The sequence below is a fragment of the Gossypium hirsutum genome, chromosome A02 (assembly GCF_007990345.1).
Source record: "Gossypium hirsutum isolate 1008001.06 chromosome A02, Gossypium_hirsutum_v2.1, whole genome shotgun sequence".
NCBI lineage: Eukaryota > Viridiplantae > Streptophyta > Magnoliopsida > Malvales > Malvaceae > Gossypium > Gossypium hirsutum.
This window is the reverse complement of record NC_053425.1, coordinates 18056902-18080641: the sequence shown is the minus strand read 5'-3', so window position 1 is coordinate 18080641 and position 23740 is coordinate 18056902. Positions and strand designations below refer to the sequence as shown.

Here is a 23740-nt window from a genome sequence, read left to right as displayed (position 1 = left end):
AATTTGAGTTATGTATATGATCTTAGAGCCAAAAGAGGCTCAAAAGAAGGCTAACGTATTCGGTGAGTGTGCAGGACATCATTCAAAGGCATAAGAACATGAAATTGGCCGCAATGTTGCAACATGGAGTGTCGATATCGTAACATAGTAAGCAGAGCACTCAAAAGGAGCAAACAACCTTCAGTGTTGCAATATAGCCAGAAGGTGTCACAACACAACCTTGAAATCAAGCCTTAGCTTGAAACTGCCATCAGTGTCACGAAATAGATTAGAGGGTGTCGTGACACCTCCTTGACAAGGGGAATTAATGAGCCAAGGGCATTTTGGTCTGCACAAAAAATTTTAATGCAAAAATGTCCACTGAATTAGGTCAATGAATGACAACCAACCATAATCCTATAAATAGACATCTCTGAACACTTCATAATCAGTTTTTATTCAAGTTTTAGTTTACTACTTCATTTAGTTTTAGTTTTTAGTTTTCCTTAGTTTATTTTGTCCTTAGGTTTCTTTTATTTTTGTAATTTACTTTCTCTCTATTTCATTCTTCGGAGAATTTAATTTGGGGATTTATCAACTCGTTGTGGATTGTGTTCCCACACTTATCAATATATATTAGCATTGTAACAACCCGTTTTTTAGTGGTGTTGGAAACAGTGGTTTCGGGACCACAATTCCAACAAGTGAGTCCGTAAATATTATTATTTAATATTTACGAGTCAAGTGTTATGACATAGTTAATTTTGATATGATAATTTTTATTAATTGGATAATACTACAAGAAGATAGGCCTTTACCGGTGTTTTAAGTGGCGTTTTAACAAAAAAACACCGCAAATGTTATACACTAGTGGCGCTTAAACAAAAAAGCCGCAAAAAGTTGAGCAACAATGGCGTTTTTTGAACAAACGCTGCTAAAAACTGAGCAATAGTGGTGTTCTTCGTCCAAACACAGCTAAAAATTGAGCAATAGTGGTGCTTTGTTTCAAATGCCGCTAAAAATTGAGCAATAGTGGTGTTTTTGTTCAAAACGCCACAAAAGGTTGAGCAATAGTGGTGTTTTTTATCCAAACGCGACGAATATGTATTATTTTTTGTGAAACTAGTCCGTTTTGTTATTATCCCCGAAATGCCTTAGTCTTTTTCCAAAATCAATTCCCCTCTTCCCAAAATTCCAAAATCAAACTTAATCAACTACTTTTGAATGCCTCGAATTTTATTTTGAATCTTATTAAATAAAACTTTATGTCTCAAATTACAAATCCAACTTGAATTCGAGTTTTTACAATCTCAAGTGAATTATATTCAATTAAATCCTAAACCCTATAATTAATATACATTTAGGGGCATAACTAGGGGTTGAAAGGGTCTCAGCCTCCCCAAAATGAAAAATTTTCCAGTTAGGCCTTTTGAAATTTTTTTAAAATTTGAAAGGTAAAATTGTACTTTAACCCTTTGAAAATGGAAAAATTTTGATTTAATCATTTAAAATTTATAAAAATATATGCTATCAAAATGATGAGATTGCATTTTTTACTTACAATTTAATTTCAGCCCCTAAAAAAATTCTAATTGTGCATATGTTTATCCCTAACCCCTAAATTGTAAACATTAAACCTTAAACCCTAAACCCTAAACCCTAAACCTTAAATCATAAACCCTAAACCATAACCACTAAACTCTAAACACTAAACCCTTAAACCATTAAATCCTAAACCTTAAACCTTAAAATTCTAAACCCTAAAAATAACTTTCATATGGATATATATTGAGATGTATATATGTAGATATTAATGTAAAAGCTTATGTTTATAATAATTTGTGGAAGCACTGAATATTGATTAAAAAGTCAAAAAGAAAAACACAAACAATAAAAGGGGAAAAAAAATGAAATCGCAAAATGATGCATTTCACAAATGGAAGACTAATATATCAAAATATTAATTTTCCTTTTGAATTCAACATATATTTCATGTTTATTTTTAGGTTTGTGAGAAATACTTTTTCGGAATTCATAATTATCTCTCTTAAATTATGGTTAGCATTCTAATTTAGTTGTTTTAAAATGTTTTATTTGAGTCATCGAATAATCAATGTCTTATAAATCATATTCTTCTATCATTTTAGTTGTTAGCTTGGGCAATGAAAGTTGGCTCATATCTAGATTAGGGTATAATGTGAATCAAATTTTAATTAAGTTGAACAATAGTGGCATTTTTTGACCAAACGCTACTAATATATATTAAAAGACCGAAGAACGACATCATTTTGTGCTGCATATTTAGTGGCGTTTTCAGCAAAAACGCCGTAAAAATGTATTGTGAGTCTAAACGACACAGTTTTTATCTTTGTTATTAGTGGCGCTTTCTACAAAATGCCGCAAAAAGTATGCATTACCATCGATTTCAACAAAAATGCCACAAACATCTATTAAGAGATTTCAAAACGGTGTCATTTACAGCGTTGTTATTAGTGGCGATTTGGCTAAACTGCCGCAAACATGTATTAACAGCTCGAAAAATGGCACCGTTTTATGCTGCATATTTAGTGGCGTTTTCAACAAAAAAACGCCGCAAAGATGTATTAAGAGTTAAAACAACACCGTTTTTATCTTTGTCATTAGTGGCGCTTTTTATAAAATGTCGCAAACATCTATTAAGAGATTGCAAAATGTTGTCGTTTATAGTTTTGTTGTTAGTGGCGTTTCGTCTAAAACGCCACAAATATGTCTTAACAACTCAGAAAACGACAACATTTTATGCTTTGTTTTAGTGGCGTTTTGTTTAAAATGCCACAAAAGGTTTGCATCAGTGGCATTTTTATGAAGCGGCGCAAAATTTTAATACACTCAACTTCAGCGACGTCATTTTTTGGAGCCCCGAATTTCCTTTACTTTCCTCCAATTCAGATTTCCTCGATTTTTTTCACCAACATCCCAACTTTTTTCCCCCCAATTTCCCCCCAGTTCTTCTTCCCCAAAATTTTTTCCCCAATTTCGCAACTTCTAAAATCAACTTCGACTCTTCTCTCTACCGTTTCAAAAGGAAATTCTTTGCCTCTTCTCTTTGCCGCCGCCGCTGGAAATTCGGTTCCTAGAGGTATTTTAGTTTGCTCACTAGTTTGGTTTGGTATTTCAAACTTAGGTATAAATATTATGTTTAAAAAATATAAGGTCAATTTTTGTTTATCTTAGGTATATATTTCTTCGTTTATATTTTTTAAGTGAAATAATATTTATCTTGAGGTCAAGAAATTGACCTTATCTTCGTATATATTTATCTTAGGTATAAATATTATGCTTAAAAAATAATATTTATGCTTTCCAGTAGATGCATACTAAATGAGCTCAAACCTTAAATATTTAAAAAGAAACTGAAAATGAGGCTTAGAAATGCCGTAAAGTCATTGACCTTATCTTTGTATATATTTTTCCTTTAATTTTATCGGTATATATTTTAAATCTTCCTACTATTCGTATATAACCTTATCTTCATTGTTTGCAGGTGTAATTTAATTTGCTGGAATCGACTCTACCATCCATCCAATTTACAATTTCTAAGAGGTATGTATATTTAATTTCTAAGAGACTTGTTATGCTGTCGAATAACTGTTTGTCATTGTTTTCCTCTAAAATACATAGATATAATAATACTCAAATTTACAAGTCATCAAGTACAGAACTTAGGTTCATCTACTAGAAAGCATTTAGTATGCATCTGTTTAGAGGAAATTTGATTAAAAAGCTAAGAAACTTGTATTTGAAAAGTGGAAAATTAAGCTTCTGATAAGTCATATTGAAGATTTAGCCTTTTGAAGAACCAGACCTTAAATCAGATATAAAACTCACAGTTCATAAATTCAGAAATAATATATAGAAAAGAGAATTCATTTTTGTGCCAACAAGTCTATTAATTCTTTTCTAAGTTTGCTAAAAGTGAAATTCCTATATGACTACTGAAATTTGATTGTTGAATGCCACGTGCTTTGACCTTTAGGTGCACTATCTATTGAAAGAACTTGTAAGGAAGCTGATTGCTGAAACACAGGTAGACGGTTCTTGCTGTAGTATTTTTTTCTGCTGGTAGTTTCTGCACTTTCTTTTTCTGGAACTTGAAAAATGAATGATCTTGTGCTCATGCATATATGTTCTTTTTCTGCTGAACTCCATGATCTCACTTGTTCAAAATGAGTTACGTAAGATCATCTCACATAGAACGAGCTTTCGTTGTAAGCCTAGAACCGACTAGCTTGTTTGTTAAAGGAAGTTGTAGTCCAAGGGCTTTTCCTTTTTTTGCAATCAATTTGAAAGGTTTTTTTTTTGTTTCCATTTTAGTCTATAAATTATTTTCAAGTTTATTACTATACATATTTTGTGACATTGAAATTAATTCTTACATTTATTTTATTATTTTTTCTATTATACTGTTTTATATTTCATTTATTTTATTATTTTCGCTATTTTGGAGATCAATATTTTATTAAAATATTAACATGAATTTTTAATATATTGACTAAAAATATTAATTTGTTACACGAGTAAATACTCTCTTTTTGACTAAAAAAATATATTTAATACTAATTAATATATATGTCTAATAATATTGAAAATTAAAATGTTTGATTTTAATATTTAATAATTTTAAATGTATGCAAAAACTTAAAAATAAATTTTACCATTAATTAAATTTATTTTTATATAAAAATCTAATTACTTATCTTTTTAATAAAAAATGATTTAAAAGTTTTTTAAAATGAAAAGTTATTTTTGTTAACCATCAAATTATAACCCATTCTTATCCTAAATAAAGAAAAAAATAAGCTTATAAAATGGATCTATCGTACTAGTATATTTTTTAAAAATTGATCGCTGTATGACTTTCTCCGACTAGATATTAGATGACGAAATCACCTAATTAATCCCCAAAATGAGTAACCACAAATCGAGCGGAGCGCTTTCGGGGTTCAAGCACATGGACAAGTTAAAATTTATAAATTAAAAGAGTATAATTAAAGGGTTAAAATATAAAGTTAGAAATTAAAGATGATAATCATAACTTACATAAACATTTAAAGAATAAATATATATCATAATAGATAAATATATATCATATCTATGGACTTACATAACTTACATAAATGTATATCATATCATAACTTACATAACTTACATAAATATATATCATATCATAACTTACATAACTTATATAATACATAAATAAATATCATATTATAACTTACATAACTTACATAATTTACATAACTAACAGAATTTAAATCAATTGAGAACATTTAAGTAACTATAATTTATTGTCAATTTTAGACTTCCAGAACAACGAAATGGATAAAAGTTGGACGAATTTGTCAAGGGTAAGCAATGACTATCAAAATGGAGTACAAACTTTTCTAAATTTTGCATTTCAAAATGCAAGCTAAGAGAATATGATTCTTTACCCATGTAAGAAGTGTGGCAACATCAATTGGCATTTTCGTAAAGTTGTCCACGACCATCTAATTGTTGATGGCTTTATTTAGGGGTATAAAAAAATAGATTTTCCATGAAGAGTGTACACATAGTAGAACCTCCTCAACGATTAATCCAAATTATCCTCGTAGTGCTTACCATCAGTCTGTTAGAGAAGATGACATGGAAGGTATGGTGCGGGATGCATTTAATATGCACACTCATGGTTTGCAATCGTTTCCACCTAACTTTATTGCATTCGATGATTGTAATATTGGTGGAAATGTGTTTGGAAGAAATTTACTGATGAAGAGCCAAATGGAGAAGCGGCGAAGTTTTACAAGTTACTTAATGAAATGAATGAAGAACTTTACGAGGGATCAAAATATTCAAAATTGTCCTTCTGAATTAGTCTATTTTGCTTAAAATGTTTGGGAGGGTGGATCAGAAACTCTTTTACAATGCTGTTAGAATTTTTAAGAGATATGTTCCGTTTGCAAAAATCCCTCATTCATGCAAAGATATGAAGAAATTGATAAAAGATTTAGGCCTTGGGTATGACAAAATTCATAGTTGTCCAAATGACTGCATGTGGTATTGGGGTGATCGGAAAAACCAACAGTCTTGTAATGTTTGCGGTAATTTTCGTTGGAAGAATAAGAATATAAAAGATGTGAATAAGGATGAAGGTGATGCACAGTCAAGAAAGAAGCTAGTCAAGATTTTGCAATATTTTCCACTAATACCAAGGCTTCAAAGGCTTTTCATGTCGTCAAAGATAGCCACGTCCATGAGGTGGTATCATGATCAACGAACTGATGATGGATTATTAAGGCATCCTACGGATTCTTTAGCTTGGAAATCATTTGACAATAAATTTCCAAGCTTTGCAAGCGATCCTCGAAATGTAAGGCTTGGGCTAGCATCTGACGGATTTAATCCTTTTAAAATCATGAGTACTTCGTACAATACTTGGACTGTAGTACTTATTCCTTAGAATTTGCCTCTGTGGATTTACATGAAGCAATATTCTTTTATCATATCTATGATTATCCCTGAAGAGAAAGGTCCTAGAAATGATATTGACATTTATATGCAGCCACTTATTGAAAAGTTGAAACAGTTATGGGCGGGTGTTGAAACATATGATGTCTTGAGAAATGATAACTTTTATTTTCGTACAGCTTTGTTGTGGATTGTTAATGATTTCTCAACTTATGCTAATTTATTTGGTTGGAGTACCAAAAGACGTTATGCTTGTCCTTATTGTGCGACGCAAACATGTTCGAGGTGGTTATATAATGGGAAGAAGTTCTCTTATATGGGGAATCGTCGGTGGTTAGATGGAAATCATAAATTAGATTTCAGAGGATTTTATTTGATGGTACTAAAGAATTCAGTGAAGCTCCTGAGCAGACCATTAGATCTGAAATCTTGTTCATGTTAAGAGATATCAATTTCAGTTATGGGAAGATGAATCAACCATACAACACACAAACAAAGATAAGACCGAGGGAGGCGTATGTTAGCGATGTTGACTGGGAGATTGATGATGAATCTGATGAAGAGGATGATCCTAATGAGGCGGACTTTGGAAGAAAAGAAGTATTTTTTTGAGTTGCCTTATTGGGAGCATCACATTTTGTGACACAATCTTGATGTCATACATATTGAAAAGAATGTTTGCGAGAACATTGTAATACCCCGAACCCGAGGCCGTCGCCGGAGTTGAACACGAGGTGTTAACAGACTTCAAACCACTTATTAAAATTTTTCCAGACAAGCTGTCAATCTGCGTACTAGTCGCTTTAAAAATCATATCTTGAGCTCTGGAACTCAAAATCCAGTTCCGTGAATTTTCTCTGAAACTAGACTCATATTCCCATCTACATATTTTTTCTAGAATTTTTGGTCGGGCCAATTAGTACAGTTTATTAGTCAAAGTCTCCCATGTTACTGGGGTCGACTACACTGACCTTTGCGCATTACGAACTGGATATCTCCCTGTACAGAACTTCCATACTGATGCCGTTTGTTTCTATAGAAACTAGACTCAGAGAGGAATCTATACATATATGGTATGACTCCTAATTATCTCTGGTTAATTTATAATGAATTTCCAAAGTCGGAGCAGGGAATCCAGAAACCGTTCTGGCCCTGTCCCATGAGAACCTGATTATCTCTTAACATACTGTCCATATGATCCTTTCGTTACTTCTATATGAAAATAGACTCATCAAACTTCGATTACATAATTTATTCATCAATTAATTCCACTCCTACTATTTTTAGTGATTTTTCAATCTCATGTCACTGCTGCTGCCAGCATCTGTTACGAAAGCAACTATGCCCACTTCGTGTTTACTCCTTGATCTAACTAATAATTCATCATGCATATCACAAATTATGATCATGACTAACCATGCCAAAGGCTAATCATTGTCAAACTTCCCCCTACTACACTATTGCCATATCATGAATTTTAACACCAAAATAATCAACCATGACGTATGGCATAAAAAGGTCGAATTATCAAGATTTGCGACCTAACGTATGAATCCAAACCCAACCGAACATTTATGCCATTTTCGCATGGCTAAAAGGTTACATACCAAAGTTCAAACACAACATAATAGCCTATACATGCCGAAATGTTCTCCTAAGCCAACTAAGAAGAAAGTACCAAAACTTGCTATCCGGTGTGATGACTTCGATGACGGCCCGACCACGCAAAAAGAGACGAGTCCAAGAAACCTAGTATGGGTGACAAGGAAACACCGAGTGAGTTTATAACTCAGTAAGTCATAAGCAATACACTACCATCCATTAATAACATTATCACAAGAGGAAACAAAATGGAACGAGGCTAGTTACTCCATCCATACCGAACCATACCATAGTTCCTCCGACCTATCGGTTCAATCTCATACCAAATCATGCATTCACATTCCATATACTCATCAATAGGATATTCGAGGCATTTTCATAAATCATTTTATTTTCGTTACAATCATACAACTAAACGGCCTTTCACCCATTCCACGATAAATCTTATGTACGTGACTTCAAGTATATTCGTCACATGGGTTCAAACTTACCAAGCTCAACTCCAAATATAGACATAGCACCTATTAGCCATGAGCTCAAGATACTTACCCGATCCGCTGTCCGTGATCGACTCAATAGTGTCGCACACTTAGTGTCCATAATGATTCAAGAACATATTAAGTCCGCACACTCAGTGCTATATAATCAACTCGCACACTTAGTGCTACATAATCATACTCGCACACTTAGTGCTACATAGTCAACTCGCACACTTAGTGCTACATAGTCAAACTCGCACACTTAGTGCTACATATTCAATTCGCACACTTAGTGCTGCACAATTTAAACCCGCACACTTAGCGCCAATCTCATGGTCATAAATGTTTATACCCGCACATTTAGTGCCGAGATCAACAACTCAATACATCTCACCTCTTTTCTTTTCATTCAACACTTTCATCACCACATACGTACATGCATATATATATATTTATTCATTCCATTCAGCATCATTACATAAACGTTATGACCATTTGAATTAATACCAACTATATGCTTAATGACTTACTTTATGTTGGGTAAAATAATTCCGAGTCGGCTACTCGATGACCTTCGATTTCCCCTTGTTGGACGCCTCTCCTTTAGGTTCTTGAGCTTAAATAATACAAATAAGAGTATTCAATATTTAACCCAATAACATGAATTTATTTATCACATTCGGCAATCACATATCATTAAATTTTCAAACCAAAATGTCATTATATGACCACATATACACATATCCATATACTTAAGCTCAATAATTATAATGTAATATCATGTACCCACTTTAAGTATATTGCCGAATATACTTAATCATACATACACCTAACCAAAACAATTTCCTAAAATCTTTATATCATTTATACACTAAGCCGAATACTCTCACCAAGTTCACCTATATTCTTCAACAATTCCTTCATTGATCAAACACATATTCGGCTAAAGAAATGGAAATTTTAGCAACCTTCGATTTAGTACTTAACTTTTACCACATATCAAATAACTCATTTCCTTACTCATGTGACCACGTATATTCGGTCATGCATACACACATAAAATCAATTTGGAGACTCTATCAATCCAACATACATTCGGCACCTTCATCCACCATTCTACCAAGCATGTAATATTCAAACACAACCAAACTCACATTCGGCCCTAGCTCATAACAAGGTAGCCGATTCTTTTTATAGTTCAAACACTCCTCTATCATCATTCACCTAACTTTAACATGAAACAACAAAACTCACCATTTCTCATCCAAATAACATGAACAACAACCATTTCTTGAACACTTTCTCATGACCGATTGCTCATGTTACCAACAAGATTCAAGATTTGAACATGGGCTATTTAGAACTCAAGTCAATTACTAAAACATGCATGCATCTCAAGGACAACATCAAACATACCTTAGTCTAGCAAACCACCATAGCCGATTTTCTCAAGCTTTTCCCCTTCCTTTCTTTCCTCTATTCGGCCAAAGATGTTCAAGAATGAACACTTTTTTTTTGTTTTCTTTCTTCAATTCACGGCAACAAGGGGGTATGGATGAGACCATATTATTTTTTTTTTCATCACCCTTCCTTTCATTATTTAATCACCATGCTCATTATTTTATTTTTCTTAACATACATCACTAGCATAACATGTTGGAGACATGTTTCCACCCATAGCATGGCCGGCCACTATGCTTTAGTTTGGCTAATTTGACATGCAAGGACAACACTTTCCCACTTTAATACTATTTGGTCCTTACTTATTTACCTATCATAATTTTCCAAGTCTTTCAACTAGATCCTTTCAAGCAAAATTCACATTCCTAATATAACATTAAAACATCAAATTTTTGTACAAGTACTATCACACATATAAGATATGCAAATAAAATTTTAACTAAATTTTATGACTCGGTTTTGTGGTCCCGAAACCACATTCTGACTAGGGTCGAATTAGGGCTGTTACAACTCTCCCCCACTTAAGAAATTTTCGTCCCCGAAAATCTTACCGGTAAATAGGTTTGGGTATCGTTCTTTCATCGAGCTCTCGGTTTCCCAAGTAGCTTCCTCGATCCCATGTTTGAGCCATAACACCTTCACTAACGGAACCCTTTTGTTTCGCAACTCCTTCACTTCACGAGCTAGGATACGTATCGGTTCTTCTTCATAACTCATATCGGCTTGAATTTCAACCTCTGATGGGCTAATTATGTGCGATGGATCAGATCGATAGCGTCGAAGCATCGAAACATGAAAGACGTCGTGAATCTTTTCAAGCTCAGGGGGCAAAATTAATCGGTATGCAACTGGTCCAACTCGTTCGGATACTTCGTACGGGCCGATGAATCTCGGACTCAATTTGCCCTTACGACCAAATCTAAGCACCTTCTTCCAGGGTGAAACTTTGAGAAATACTTTATCTCCAACCTGATATTCAATGTCTTTTCTTTTCAAATCCGTATACGACTTTTGACGATCCGAAGCGGCTTTCAAACTTTCGCGAATTACTCGGACTTTCTGCTCGGCATCCTTAATCAAATCAACCCCAAAGATTTTACTTTCACTAAGTTCAGTCCAAAATAATGGGGTACGGCACTTGCGACCGTATAAAGCCTCGTAAGGTGCCATCTTAATGCTTGATTGAAAGCTATTGTTATAAGCAAATTCAATCAAAGGCAAATATCTTTCCCATGAACCACAGAACTCTAAGACGCAACATCTCAACATATCCTCGAGTATCTGAATTGTTCGTTCAGATTGACCATCAGTTTGGGGGTGAAAAGCAGTGCTAAAATGCAGCTTGGTACCCAAAGCTTCTTGCAATTTCTTCCAAAATCGCGATGTAAATCTTGGGTCTCTATCTGACACAATAGAAATAGGTACTCCATGTAATCTCACAATCTGAGAAACGTACAATTCAGCTAGTTTATCCAATGAAAAATCCGTACGCACGGGGATAAAGTGAGCCGACTTAGTCAGTCGATCGACAACAACCCAAATCGCATCCTTCTTACTTGCTGACAATGGCAGCCCGGACACAAAGTCCATTGTGACTCGATCCCATTTCCACTCGAGTATCATGATCGGCTGAAGTAATCCTGAAGGCACTTGATGTTTTGCTTTCACTTGTTGACATATGAAGCATCTCGAAACAAAGTCAGAGATGTCTCGTTTCATACCATGCCACCAAAACTGACGTTTCAAATCGTTGTACATTTTAGTACTACCCGGGTGGATAGACATTCGGCCACTATGAGCCTCATTCAAAATCATCGAAATAAGTTTCGAATTCCTTGGAACACACAAACGACTTCTAAACCTCAAACAATCATAGCAAGTACAAACAACTCTTGAGATCTCATTTACGCTCCCGAAGATTACAACATCGAGAGATTCATAAGTTATTTACAGAATCTTTTCATGAATGGTTAGGGCAAACAATATGCGACTGAAGCTTTCATCGACAAATAATAATGTTTTCTCATAACATTTATAATTAATCAATTTACTTTCAATTCAATAGGTTTGGAGTGGAAAGGACGTAAATGACGAAGTTAAATGGCTTTCCCAAGGTCCGAATAGAGTAGTAAAAAGATATAGTGTCTTCATCATTAATGGATTCAGGTTTCATACAAAATCTCGCGAAAGATTGAGGAGGACTCAAAATTATGGAATAGTTGTTAATTCTTTAATTACAAGTTATTCTATTGCTAGGGACAATAATCCTGTTGAGGGAAATGTAGAGTATTACAGAATTCTTACTGACATTATTGAGTTGGATTACTATGGCAAACAGAAGGTTGTCTTATTTCGATGAGATTGGGTTGATGTTAATACTGCTCGCGAAATTAAAAAAGATCAATTTGGTTTTACAATGGTGAACTTCTCTCGATTAATTCACACTGGACAACAATTGATAGACGAGCTGTATGTATTTTCTTCTCAAGTGAAACAGGTTTTTTACTCGAAAGATCCAACTGATGAGGGTTGGTACATTATACTCTGTAACACCTCTAGAGACTTGTTTGACATGGGCAATGGCAGTAGAGATGACATCGATGAAAGATCAGAAACTTTGCCTTTTCTAGAACAAAACTTAAATGAAAATATTCCTAGTACTAGTACACAATTTCAATAGGTTCGCTAGGATGTGGACGAAGATATTTACGAATTATGATGTAGTAAGATTTTACGATTTTTTAATTATATATAATATTATATTTTAAATTTTGATCTTGTTGAATATTTCAACTATTTTTATATGTACTATTATTGTTGTAATTAGTTACTAAAATTTGAACTATTTTATGTGTATTGCAGATAAAATGCCCAGAAGAAAATTGCGATATCTAAGTATTGTTCAAAATCTTCCAAATTCGGAAGAAACAAATAGTGAGCAACAAACTGGTATTGGATCTTCTAATGTTCCGAATATAGCTGACGAACCTGCAGAAATTCAAAGTAATATTAAACTTTAATTTACATGCGTGTTGAATTTTATTATTGATTTATGTTTCAAATTCTTATATTATAATATACCATTTTTAGCTGAAAGCGGTGGGACACGCAGAACTCGAGGACGTACGCTACTAAAATATTTATACGAGTTAAATTCAGTTGAGTGTGTCAAAGTAGCTAGGAACAGTCTTGGGCAGCCTATTGGATCAGAAGCTCGATTTTTAACAAGATACTTGGGCATTATAGCACGAAATACCAACCTGTTGCCCATCAACTACGAGTCATGGCATCATATGCCTAATAGTAACAAAAATCAAGCTCTCGATAATATTAAGGTAATAACGTGAATGTAATTTATAATACTTTATTTAAGTTTCATTTATATTTACTTTCTAAACTTGTGTTTTTTTGCCGGAGAGATTTGCTTTAAAGGTCTCAGATAATTATGTTAAGAAGGCATTAGGAAAAAAATAGAGAGATCATAAAAGTACTTTAAATAAGGAATATTTTAAGAAAAATATAAGTCTCGAAGAGAAATTGTGAAATGTCCCGCTGGGAATGCTGAGGTACCAATGCGAAGATGCAGTTAGATTTTGGAATTCAAAGAAAGGAGAGGTATTACGTACTTCCAAACTCGTATAATTATAGTATTTACTATATAAGTAATAATAATTTCATAATTTAGGATCGTGAGTGCGTTGGAACTACAAGTAGGCAAAAACAAAAATTCACGCACATAGCTGGGTCAAAAAGTTTTACTTGTGCAGCTGAGGATGAGGTATTTCGAATTTATTAATTGTGTCAAATATTAATTAATCTCTATTAAATAATATTTTTACTACTATATTGTAGGAACAATTGTCTAGTCAAAAAGTTGGACGCCTTCAGCTTTTTAACATTACACATAGAAAGAAAGATGGATCTCCTATGAATACTGAAGCTGCAGAAGTTATGGTATATTTACTTAATAAAATTTGAATTATTTTAAATATTTATAATGTTTAATTATAATGGTTTAATTCGTCTTTGTTTTGAAAATAATATTGTTGCATTTGTTTATTTTATATATTTTGTTTCTAACTTTTTGATTGATTTATTAGGAGAAACTAAAGGATAAAAAGGCAGAGTATGAAATGATTGCTTCGAGTGATAGCTCTGTTAATATTGACGGCATTGATAACTGAATAATTAATGAAGTTTTAGGTCTTGAAAGATATGGTCGGGTTCGATTTCAAGGATCGTTTGTTAATCCAACCCAATATTTTAGATCTAGCTCGCAGCAATACATGCCTTCGGGGAGTCAGGCTCAAGCTGAAGTTCAGAGGTTAAAAGGCCAGATGGCACAGATGCAAGCGAGCATAGTTGAGTAAATTGCTCAACTTAAAGCGGAGGCAGCATCGAGAGAAGTAGAGGTTCAAAGAAAATATGAAGAACTCCAGCTACAACTTAGAGCAGAGGTAACAGCGAGGGAAGCAGAGCAGAGCAGAGCAGAAAATACGACGCACTCCAGCTACAGCTTCAGAATATGATGAAGATGTTTCAGCAGTTGTAGAATCCACTATCTTATACGTTTGTTTTCTTATTGTAAGAATATTTTAACATTATTGTAAGAATATTTTGTTATTTCATTTATTAATTTAGATCATATATCTTTCGTTGGATTTGATAATTTAGATTTGCTATTTTTGGTTGGCTTTGTATTTGCTAGTTGGATTTGTATTTGCTGTTTTTGGCTGTTACAAAAAGGGTTGTAAATGAATGAAAATGTGTAGTTAGGAATCTGTAAAGTTAGTGGCATTTTTTAAAATCACCATTAAAGAACAAAAATTTTAGCGACGTTTCCAAGAAAACGCTGCTAAAGAACATGACATTTAGCGGTGTTTTTTGTGAAAACGCCACTAAAGGTCATGTTTTATAGCTGCGTTTGTCGGGAAAGTGCCGCTAAAGGTCACGTTCTATAGCGGCGTTTGTAGAGAAATCACAGCTAAAGGTCATGTTCTATAGTGGCGTTTGTGATAAAAGCGCCGCTAAAGGTCATGTTCTATATTAGCGTTTGTAGTAAAAGTGTCGCTGAAGGTCATGTTCTATAGCAATAAATGTCGCAAAATTTAGTGGCATTGTCTATAACGACGTTTTTTTCAGTGCTAAAAAAAAGCCGCAAATAGTTTTAGCGACGCTTATAGGTCCAAAAAGAGGTCGTTAAAAACCTGTTTTGCTGTAGTGTATTAGTTCGTACAAGTAGTTCGACCCTAAAATCAAGTGATTTTGGAAAATGAGATATCGGGATCTTGTTTCCATAAATAGACCCCTTAAATATTTATAGAGTTTTTATATAGGTGTATTAAATTTTAGCCCAAAAATTTTAGTGATTAAATAGTTAATTAAGGAAAAATGACTAAATTGAGAAAATCGTAAAAGTTAATCAATATTGAATTATATTAGTTAAATAGGGAAAATGGTAAAATTGAATAGATTTATAGGGAAATTATTCCATATTTAATTATGGTGGACAGTTGGAGAGGTGTTTTAATTAACATGTGTTAAATAGATTAAAAACTATATTACATTATGTTAAATTTTTTTTTTTTAACATGGCTGCCATATTCACCATTTCATTATTTTCCACCGTTTGAAGAAAGAAAGAAGACTAGGAAGCCATGACCGAACTAGTCTAAGCTTTTCAACCGTGCATTTATGTCATTTTTCACTTGTTTGTTATAATTTTTATGTTTTAGTATCGTTGCAACTAGGTCTAGTTAACCTGTATCCCCGTTTCAGAACTTTTAAAGGTTTTAGAGCTTATCATTGATGAATTTTAGATGTTATTGATAGGAAATGGTGGATTTGAAAGTTAAGAGATGTTTAAAGATTATTTAGTAAAGTGAATTTTGTTAATTTTATATTTAGGGACTATGTGAATTGTCAAAAATGACATTAAATTTATGTAAAATTGGATTTTTGAGGCTTGTAGAAGGACATAATTGAAGTTAGAATGAAAAACGAAGCTCAATTGTGAATGTTATACTTGTTTCGGTTTTAAGGACTAAATTGAATAAAATATAAAAATTTTAAAAATATATGTAAAATGAAATTAAAAGATTATAAGCATGAATTAGAATGTTATTATGAGATTACTATTGATATTTGAATCTTAACTATTATATAGATCAAGTTGTTGACTTATGAAAAAAAAATTAAGAAAATTGTCGAACAATCCCTATTTTCTAAAGTAGTACCAATCTAATGACGGAAAAATTTGTATTGGTATCGATTATGTACCTTTATAGAAAACCTTAATTTTTTAATGCTCCATGCTAATAATCTCTTTTTTTTTGTGTGTATTAGTTGTTACTTAATTGAATATGCTTAATTACTAGATGCTATTTATATAGCTAAAGTTAACTTTTAATTGATATATAACTCTAATATTAATTAAGTTATAATTAATAAATAATTTTTTTATATTTATAATTTTATTCAAATTAAAACTCGATCAATTTTTTTAACTCTAATATTAATTAAGTGATATTTAATTATAAATTTATTATTTAAAAACAATAAACGAAGATAAAGCATATGCATTGCGCTAAAATTTAAAAAAAAAAGTTGAAATTTATACTTTATAAGAACAATTTAATTATAAAAAAACTTTATGAAACAAACTAATTAAGACTCAACAATGAATTCACTCAGAAAAAAAAAATCAACAACTAATAATCATTCAACAAATTTTCCTATAAAAGAGCTTAGACTATATTTTACACAGCGTAACATTAACGGTAGACATTCTGTTAATTATAATTACAATATAACAATATTTCACGTTAAGACTTTTTATTCATTAAATCTATTTTTTTGTTATAATCAAATTATAATTATTTTAACAATGATAATATAAAAATTTGCAATTATTATCATAAGATTTTACTTCAACAATTTTTAACTATTAAATTATAATTATTATCATAATATTTTAGGTTAATATATTAAATTATTAATATTAAATCTAAATTGAGTAATAATTAAGTTATAATTATTTAAACAATGATAATGATAGGTTAATTATTTTAAGATGTGAATTTAATAATACAATGAAAAAAATTATTCTTCGCAGATCTAAAATTTTTTTGAAATTCATTTTTTTATATATTATAAATAGATTATATAAATTGAATTATTTTTTAAAAAAAAACTTGTGCACCTTCTAATATATTAGATTTTTATTCTTAACTTATATTCACCTAATAAAAAACTAGTTTTTATAAATTTAAACAATTACACATATACATACTAACCATTATTAAGTAAATATTCGGACAACCCTTTGTTAATTCGGTTTAATCAATTTTCAAAAAAATTGAAACCAGCTAAAGCCGAAAAGGATGAAAGCTTTGAAGAAACGAAAACCCTACAACTCAACCAAATTCTATCATAATACAAATTCATTTCATCAAATTTCAAATCTATAGAAAGTAAAATACATCAAAGATAAATTAGCAAACTTGGAATACAAAGAACAAAAAAGGCTATTAAATTTTGCTTGTTTGCGTGACCTTTTTTTTTTTTAACTTTTGTTGTATACACATAAGAAATTAAAAATTGGATTTTTGTTCATGAAATCGTATTGAAACATAATAATATTATATATACATATAGATCTCTTTCTCACACCTTAATCAAACTTCCCTTCAACCCCACCATTGATGCACTGCGACACCTTCATCCCTTAACTTCCCATACAAAGCCAAGCATTCCCAGTAAGCCCTTCTGCTCATGTTCTTTCTTCCACCAAGTCCTTTAGGTTTGCATTCCAAGAACAGCTCATCAACCAATCTAATAGCCTTGCTCTTCACCATATCTTCAACCACTTCAGCCTCAGCCTTCATCACTACATACTCTTCCTCCTTCACGTTCTTCCTCAGCCAACCCGACATCCCAGTCTCCACCGCAGTCTGCGGCACCTCTTTCTTGGTAGAGTCCTTGGTCAGTGTCTCGATCTTGTACATCTCGAACTTCAGATTTCTTGTGGGATAATTCTTGAGAAACCAGGTGGTGGCACTGTCGCCATCTTTGTTACGCAAGCCTACATCAATGAAAACCCGACGAGTGTAGCTTTCGAGTGAGTCCCCCAATAGATCTGGCAAATATTTCGTTCGTTTAAGGTAAGTTCTGGACGTCCCTGAGGATGCTCTTGGTGGTTCAAGAAGAACGTCTTCCAATTTCTTCAATGCTGCCCGTTTCGCTTCTGATGTATTATACCCCAAAAGCCGCCTTTGCGAGCTTGGGATCGGTTGAGCATTCTCAACCTTTTTCATCACAAAAAGGTTGGAATTGAATTTCCTGAAGTAAACAATCTTGTAATTAGACGGCTTGTAGAATGAAAGCGATGAGTCCAGCTGCTGAACAGCAACAGTACCGCCAACTTTGAGACTCCGGTCGATGAATTCGAGGGCGGATTGAATGTTTTCAGTGAAGATGAAATCGAAGGACTCGTCAGGGATTAACATTAGTCGATCAAAGTCATTTGTAGAACTGAATTCCATATCAGTTTTGGTTAGGAAGGAATTTCCCTGAATGGATTCTTCATCATAGTCATCGCTTAACAAGAGTCCTTTGTTTCCCGGTTTCAGTATACCTTCATTGTTCAAATCATTGTACAGCAATAGCAGTGATTCCAGATTAATGGGATCAGCGGCCTCAGGGACAACTTCAGGCTTGATTGTATAAATAGGCAGAGCGGGTTCGTCGTTGACGATAAATCTTATTCCCGACCAAGGAAGCAAAAATAAGGTCAAAGCCAAAACCGTCAAGAACCGAGCAAGAAGCTTAAAAACCCTAGAGCGAGGAACTTTGACGATCAGTCGTGCACCAGACTGCAAATTAATGCCATTTTTCAAGGCTTTATGCTTGTTTTTATGGAATTTGTTTAGAAGTCCATAAATAATATGGACAGCCATTGATCCAAATGATTGATTAAAACACAAACAAAAAAGGGCTTACAAATCCAATCACAAAAATTCAGAAAACAAAGGTGATCAAAGGCAAGGTATATTGTACGAGAAGAAAAATAGAAAACTTTTCCGGAAAAGAAAATCGAGAGATAGCATATTAAAGTAAAACAAGGAAGAGATTATAACAGGCGAGAAAGAGAGAAGCGAAGAAGGCAAAACTTAGCGAGTGCAAAATCGAGCGGCAGTGTGATTTCCACCCACGAGAGCCACACGATTACTTTGCAAGCTCGACCAAAGTAACAACAATTCCTTCATACGCTGAACCTCCATTATTTTACCAATTATTCCCCAGTGTTGGACTTCATACATCAACCTCCAAATGATTCTTAACGAAACATCGCTAAAACACCAGCTAGAGAGAGAGAGAGAGAGAGAGAAAGAGATCTATTGTTGTGTTCTTCTATCTTCTACTTCTACTTCTCTTTTCCCCCTTTGTTGTTTTCTTTGTGCTCTCTGATTTGGTTGGAAATCGAAGAGGAATTTTAAGGGAAGAGATGTGAAGGCTTTCGTTGCTGTTTTGGAAATGGCCTAAAAATGGATGGTTTCTCGACAAATATGTTAAGCCATTGCTCCGCTTCTCCTTTCTAACCGCTAAGCGTTTTATTTTCTTACAACCTATGTTTGCATATGCACTGTCTATCCTGTTCCGTTGCTCTGAATTTAAAAAAAAAAAAAAATTTAGTATTATATAAATATATTTTAAAATTTATTTAAAACATATATAATATTTTATTATGGGATAAATCCCTAAAATAAAAATGAATTTTGGTTCAATGAGTAATGTTATACATAGATTTTGATTTTGTGCAATTTTATAAATGACATTTTAATTTGATTCAATTTTCTTAAACAACTAATATCATTTTGGTATAAGCATCATTTTACATTTACATATTACATATACAAATAATTATACTTATCTAATATAAAAATAAATTGATTATTCATTTCTTTAAATATATACGATTGAATCAAAATCAAAGTTTTATATATATGTTTGAGCCAAATTAAAATTTTAATGTGCATAATTGCGCAAAATCAAAATTTATGTATCAAATTACACACTGGATTGATGTTGATTGAAGTTGATGATGTATATTTTTTTGTATTTATCTCTTTATTATTTAACGTTAGAAGTTTTAAATTATTTATTATAGGCCTTCTGCCAAATTTAGCTCTCAATGTTTATATCTTTCTTCAATTTGGCCATTATTATTTTTAGTTAAATTTGAACCTCAACCTTTTAAAAGTAATCAAATTTGACAAGTGACCTTTCAAAAAGGGTCGAATTGTTGTTTTCTGAACAGAGATATTGACTAAAATATTAAAATTTTAGACATGACAATCCACGTGTGCTTTATTTTTTTTTCTTTTTATAATTTTTAATTTTTTTTATAAATTTTAAATTATTTGTTCACGTGACATATAAGACAAATAGTGTTATTTTAGCATGAAGTACACGTTGATTGTCACAAAGGTTGTGATGCCAACATAGTTAAAAGCAAGTTATTTGACTCTTTTTGAAAGGTTAATGGTCAAATTTAGATAATAAAAAAAAGAATAAGGGTAAAATTGACAAAATCTATGCCAAGATTCTAAATCTAGAGTTGTTAATATTTATTTATAATAGTTACAATTAATGCTCAATTATGTTTAGATAAAATTATTTGAATTTATTTCCAAGTCTTCTATTTTTTTTAATTTAATGATAATGTGTTATGCTATTATTTATTAATGGCACATGAGACTTATGTATCGACCGTGCATCAAATATAATTCCTTTTTATCTCTTTTTTTTTTTGGAAAGAAAACATTGTCATTAATAGGAACCATGGACACATAGTACAAACTATAACATCCTTAAAATCATTATGTTATTATTATTATTATTATTATTATTTGAAAGTAGTATTAATTGGAAATCGTGCATAATAAATTTCTCGGTAAAGTAAAATGAGAAATATAAATGATAAAAGAGAAGGTTGGTGGATGCCAAAGAAAGTTGAATTAAGAAGTATGTTGTGACATAATTATTTATGGCAGAGACTAAATTGAAAAGATGTGACAAACTTTGTGACTTAAGTGCAAATATTCAAAATTTTTGGGGGTAAGGCATAAATACAAAAAAGTTGTAGGACAGATAGTAAAAATGTCCCAAAGGTAGAAAGGAGTAAATAGTAAAATAAATTGGTGAATAAAAATCAAGTCAAATAAGAGGATAAATTAGAGGGATTAAATTGTAATTTTTTATAAGTGGAAAATTGTGACAGCCCAAAATTGACCCTAGTCGGGAAGTGGTTTCGGGACCGCTAAACCGAGTCACCGAAATGTTTGAATGTGATATTTATTGTCTAGAATATGTAATTATGAATGTGTGAAAATTTCAAGCTTCAATTTAGTCGATTGCATGTGAGTTTTAGTAAATATGACTTATGTGAGAAAATTTTGAAATGTGATAGGTCAAAGCATAAGGATCTATTAGTGCATGAAATAAAAAGGGGGGACTTGCATGTCAAATTCCCCCCTAATTAGTAGTGGCCGGCCATGACAAGCATGGTAGACCAAGTGTGATGGGCAAGAACATGTCATAAACATGTTGAGTTAGTGTTTCATGGGAAGTATGATAAAATAAGGAGCATGGGCATAAAATAATGAAAGGGAATATGATGAAAACAAAAAAAAAAGTGTGTGGTTGTTCCCCCCCCATTTTGCTGAAACTAGAAAGAAAAACAAAAAAAAAGTGTTCATCCTTTGGTTCATCCTTGGCCAAAGAAAATTTTAAGGAGGAAGGAAGAAGAAAGGTTGAAGAGGTTCGGCCATGCATGTAACTAGGCTAAGGTATGTTTGATGATGTTCCATGAGATGCATGCATGTTTTAGTTGTTAGCTTGAGTTCTACCTAGCCCATGGTCTAAATCTTGCTATGTGATGGAAATGACACTCGGCCATGGATGCATCATTCTTGGTTGATGTTTGATGTTGTGGTGATGAGGCATGAAGATGAGTTAAGTTTCGGCTAAGGTGGATTTGTGTTGATGTCATTTGCATGCTAAGTGTAAAGCTTTGTAATGATACATGTGATGGTGATTGATGACTCTTGGATTTTCTTTTTGACATTTTTGAGTTAGACATTAAGTTCTTTGTGTAACCCATGACCAAAATTGAATGGTATGGTGTCTTGATGCATTCGGCCATGGTAGAAAATAGATGTGAAATGGTAGTAAGGTGAAGTGCAAAATGATAGTATTTGATTACTAGTGTATATATGCGTATTAGCCGAGTTTTGAACTTGAAACAAGATGATATATAATCAATACAAGTAACCATACTTGTAGGAAGTATTAAGCATATAATCAGCCTCAACATAGACATGCATATTCGGCCATAGGAAGAAGATTGGCGTTGCATGTATTCGGTTAGAGGCAAGCGTATTGATGCTTTTATCTTGGCTTAGACAATCGGCTAAAAAGAAGTGTGGGTTAATATGTTGAGTTGATTCATGATTTCATATGTATGTGACTTTAATGTCTAATGTATAAATATGGGCTAAGTGCCTTGTGTTCCTCTTTTCGATGCTCAAATGATTAAATCAATTTATTTGTTTAATTAAGCTCAAGAGCAAAGGGGAACTAAATCCGATAAAGGGAAGGAAAAAGTGGTCGAATAGCCATCGGAATCGTTCGACAACATCCGAGGTAAGTTCTTGAGTAAAAGAGCTTAAATTATGATTTGATTAGATCATGTTTTAAGCAAATCAAAATCATGCTCCTTGTGTGTGGCTATTGAGCCGAAATTGCAAGAATGATAAGTGCCTTGTGTTTGAGTTTTGCTAACGAAAACGAAATACGAATGCGCCATGATTTATTGTTAAATGTGCATGGTTATTTGAATGATATCCGGGCTAAGTCCCGAAGGCGTTGTGCTAAGTGACCATATCCGGACTAAGATCCGAAGGCATTTGTGCGAGTTACTAAATTCGGGTTAAGTCTCGAAGGCATTTGTGCGAGTTACTAAATCCGGGTTAAGTCCCGAAGGCATTTGTGCGAGTTACTATAACCGGGCTATGTCCCGAAGGCATTTGAACGAGTAGCTATATCCGGTTAAATTCCGAAGGTACGTGATTTGGGAATGAATGATCTTGCTGTAAAAATTTCAGTTAATACGCTTGAAACATCCCAACATTGAGGTATGTTTCGTATGTGCTTTGAATTAGTTGAGCCCTTACAAATAAGTATTCGCTCAGTTGATAAATGAGCTACCGGCCTTTGGCTAAGTTGATCTTTGAGTATGAATAAAAGGGTTGGTAATGTGAAGTAAGTATGATATTGAAAAATTGTGCATATGAAATTATCCGTTTAGCTACATGAATGCTATACTTTTGTTGTGCTGGAATCCCTTGCTCAAAACTTACTAAGCATAAATTGCTTACTCCGTCTCCTTGATTCTCTGTTTTATAGATTTTGGTTCTCCAGCTATCGGACTCGGGATTTTAAAGTCGAAGTCGCCCACACTATCAAAGCCCCCCCCATTTTGGTACAATTTTGGTTGAACTTCGAAATGGCATGTATAGGACTATCCTTTTTGTTGGGGGTCATGGACCCTTTGGACTTGTATAATTTTGGATAGCCATGCGAAAATGGCTTATATATGTTTGAGTATAATGTTATAATCATTTGGTATGGATATGGTTATTGAGAGGTGTGGATATGCTTAACAAGGATTG

General features: G+C 32.8%; 1 protein-coding gene across 1 annotated transcript; it reads right to left on the bottom strand.

Annotated features, from left to right (window-relative positions):
• Positions 1–17452: 17452 nt before the first annotated feature.
• Positions 17453–19497, bottom strand: LOC107951409 (uncharacterized). Its single transcript, XM_041085574.1, has one exon. The coding sequence runs from the start codon at positions 18962–18964 to the stop codon at positions 17696–17698; it is 1269 nt and encodes a 422-aa protein (XP_040941508.1). The 5' UTR covers positions 18965–19497; the 3' UTR covers positions 17453–17695.
• Positions 19498–23740: the final 4243 nt, after the last annotated feature.

Coding starts and splice junctions, on each gene's coding strand:
- LOC107951409 (XM_041085574.1), bottom strand. CDS start 18,964: ATGGCTGTCCATATTATTTATGGACTTCTAAACAAATTCCATAAAAAC.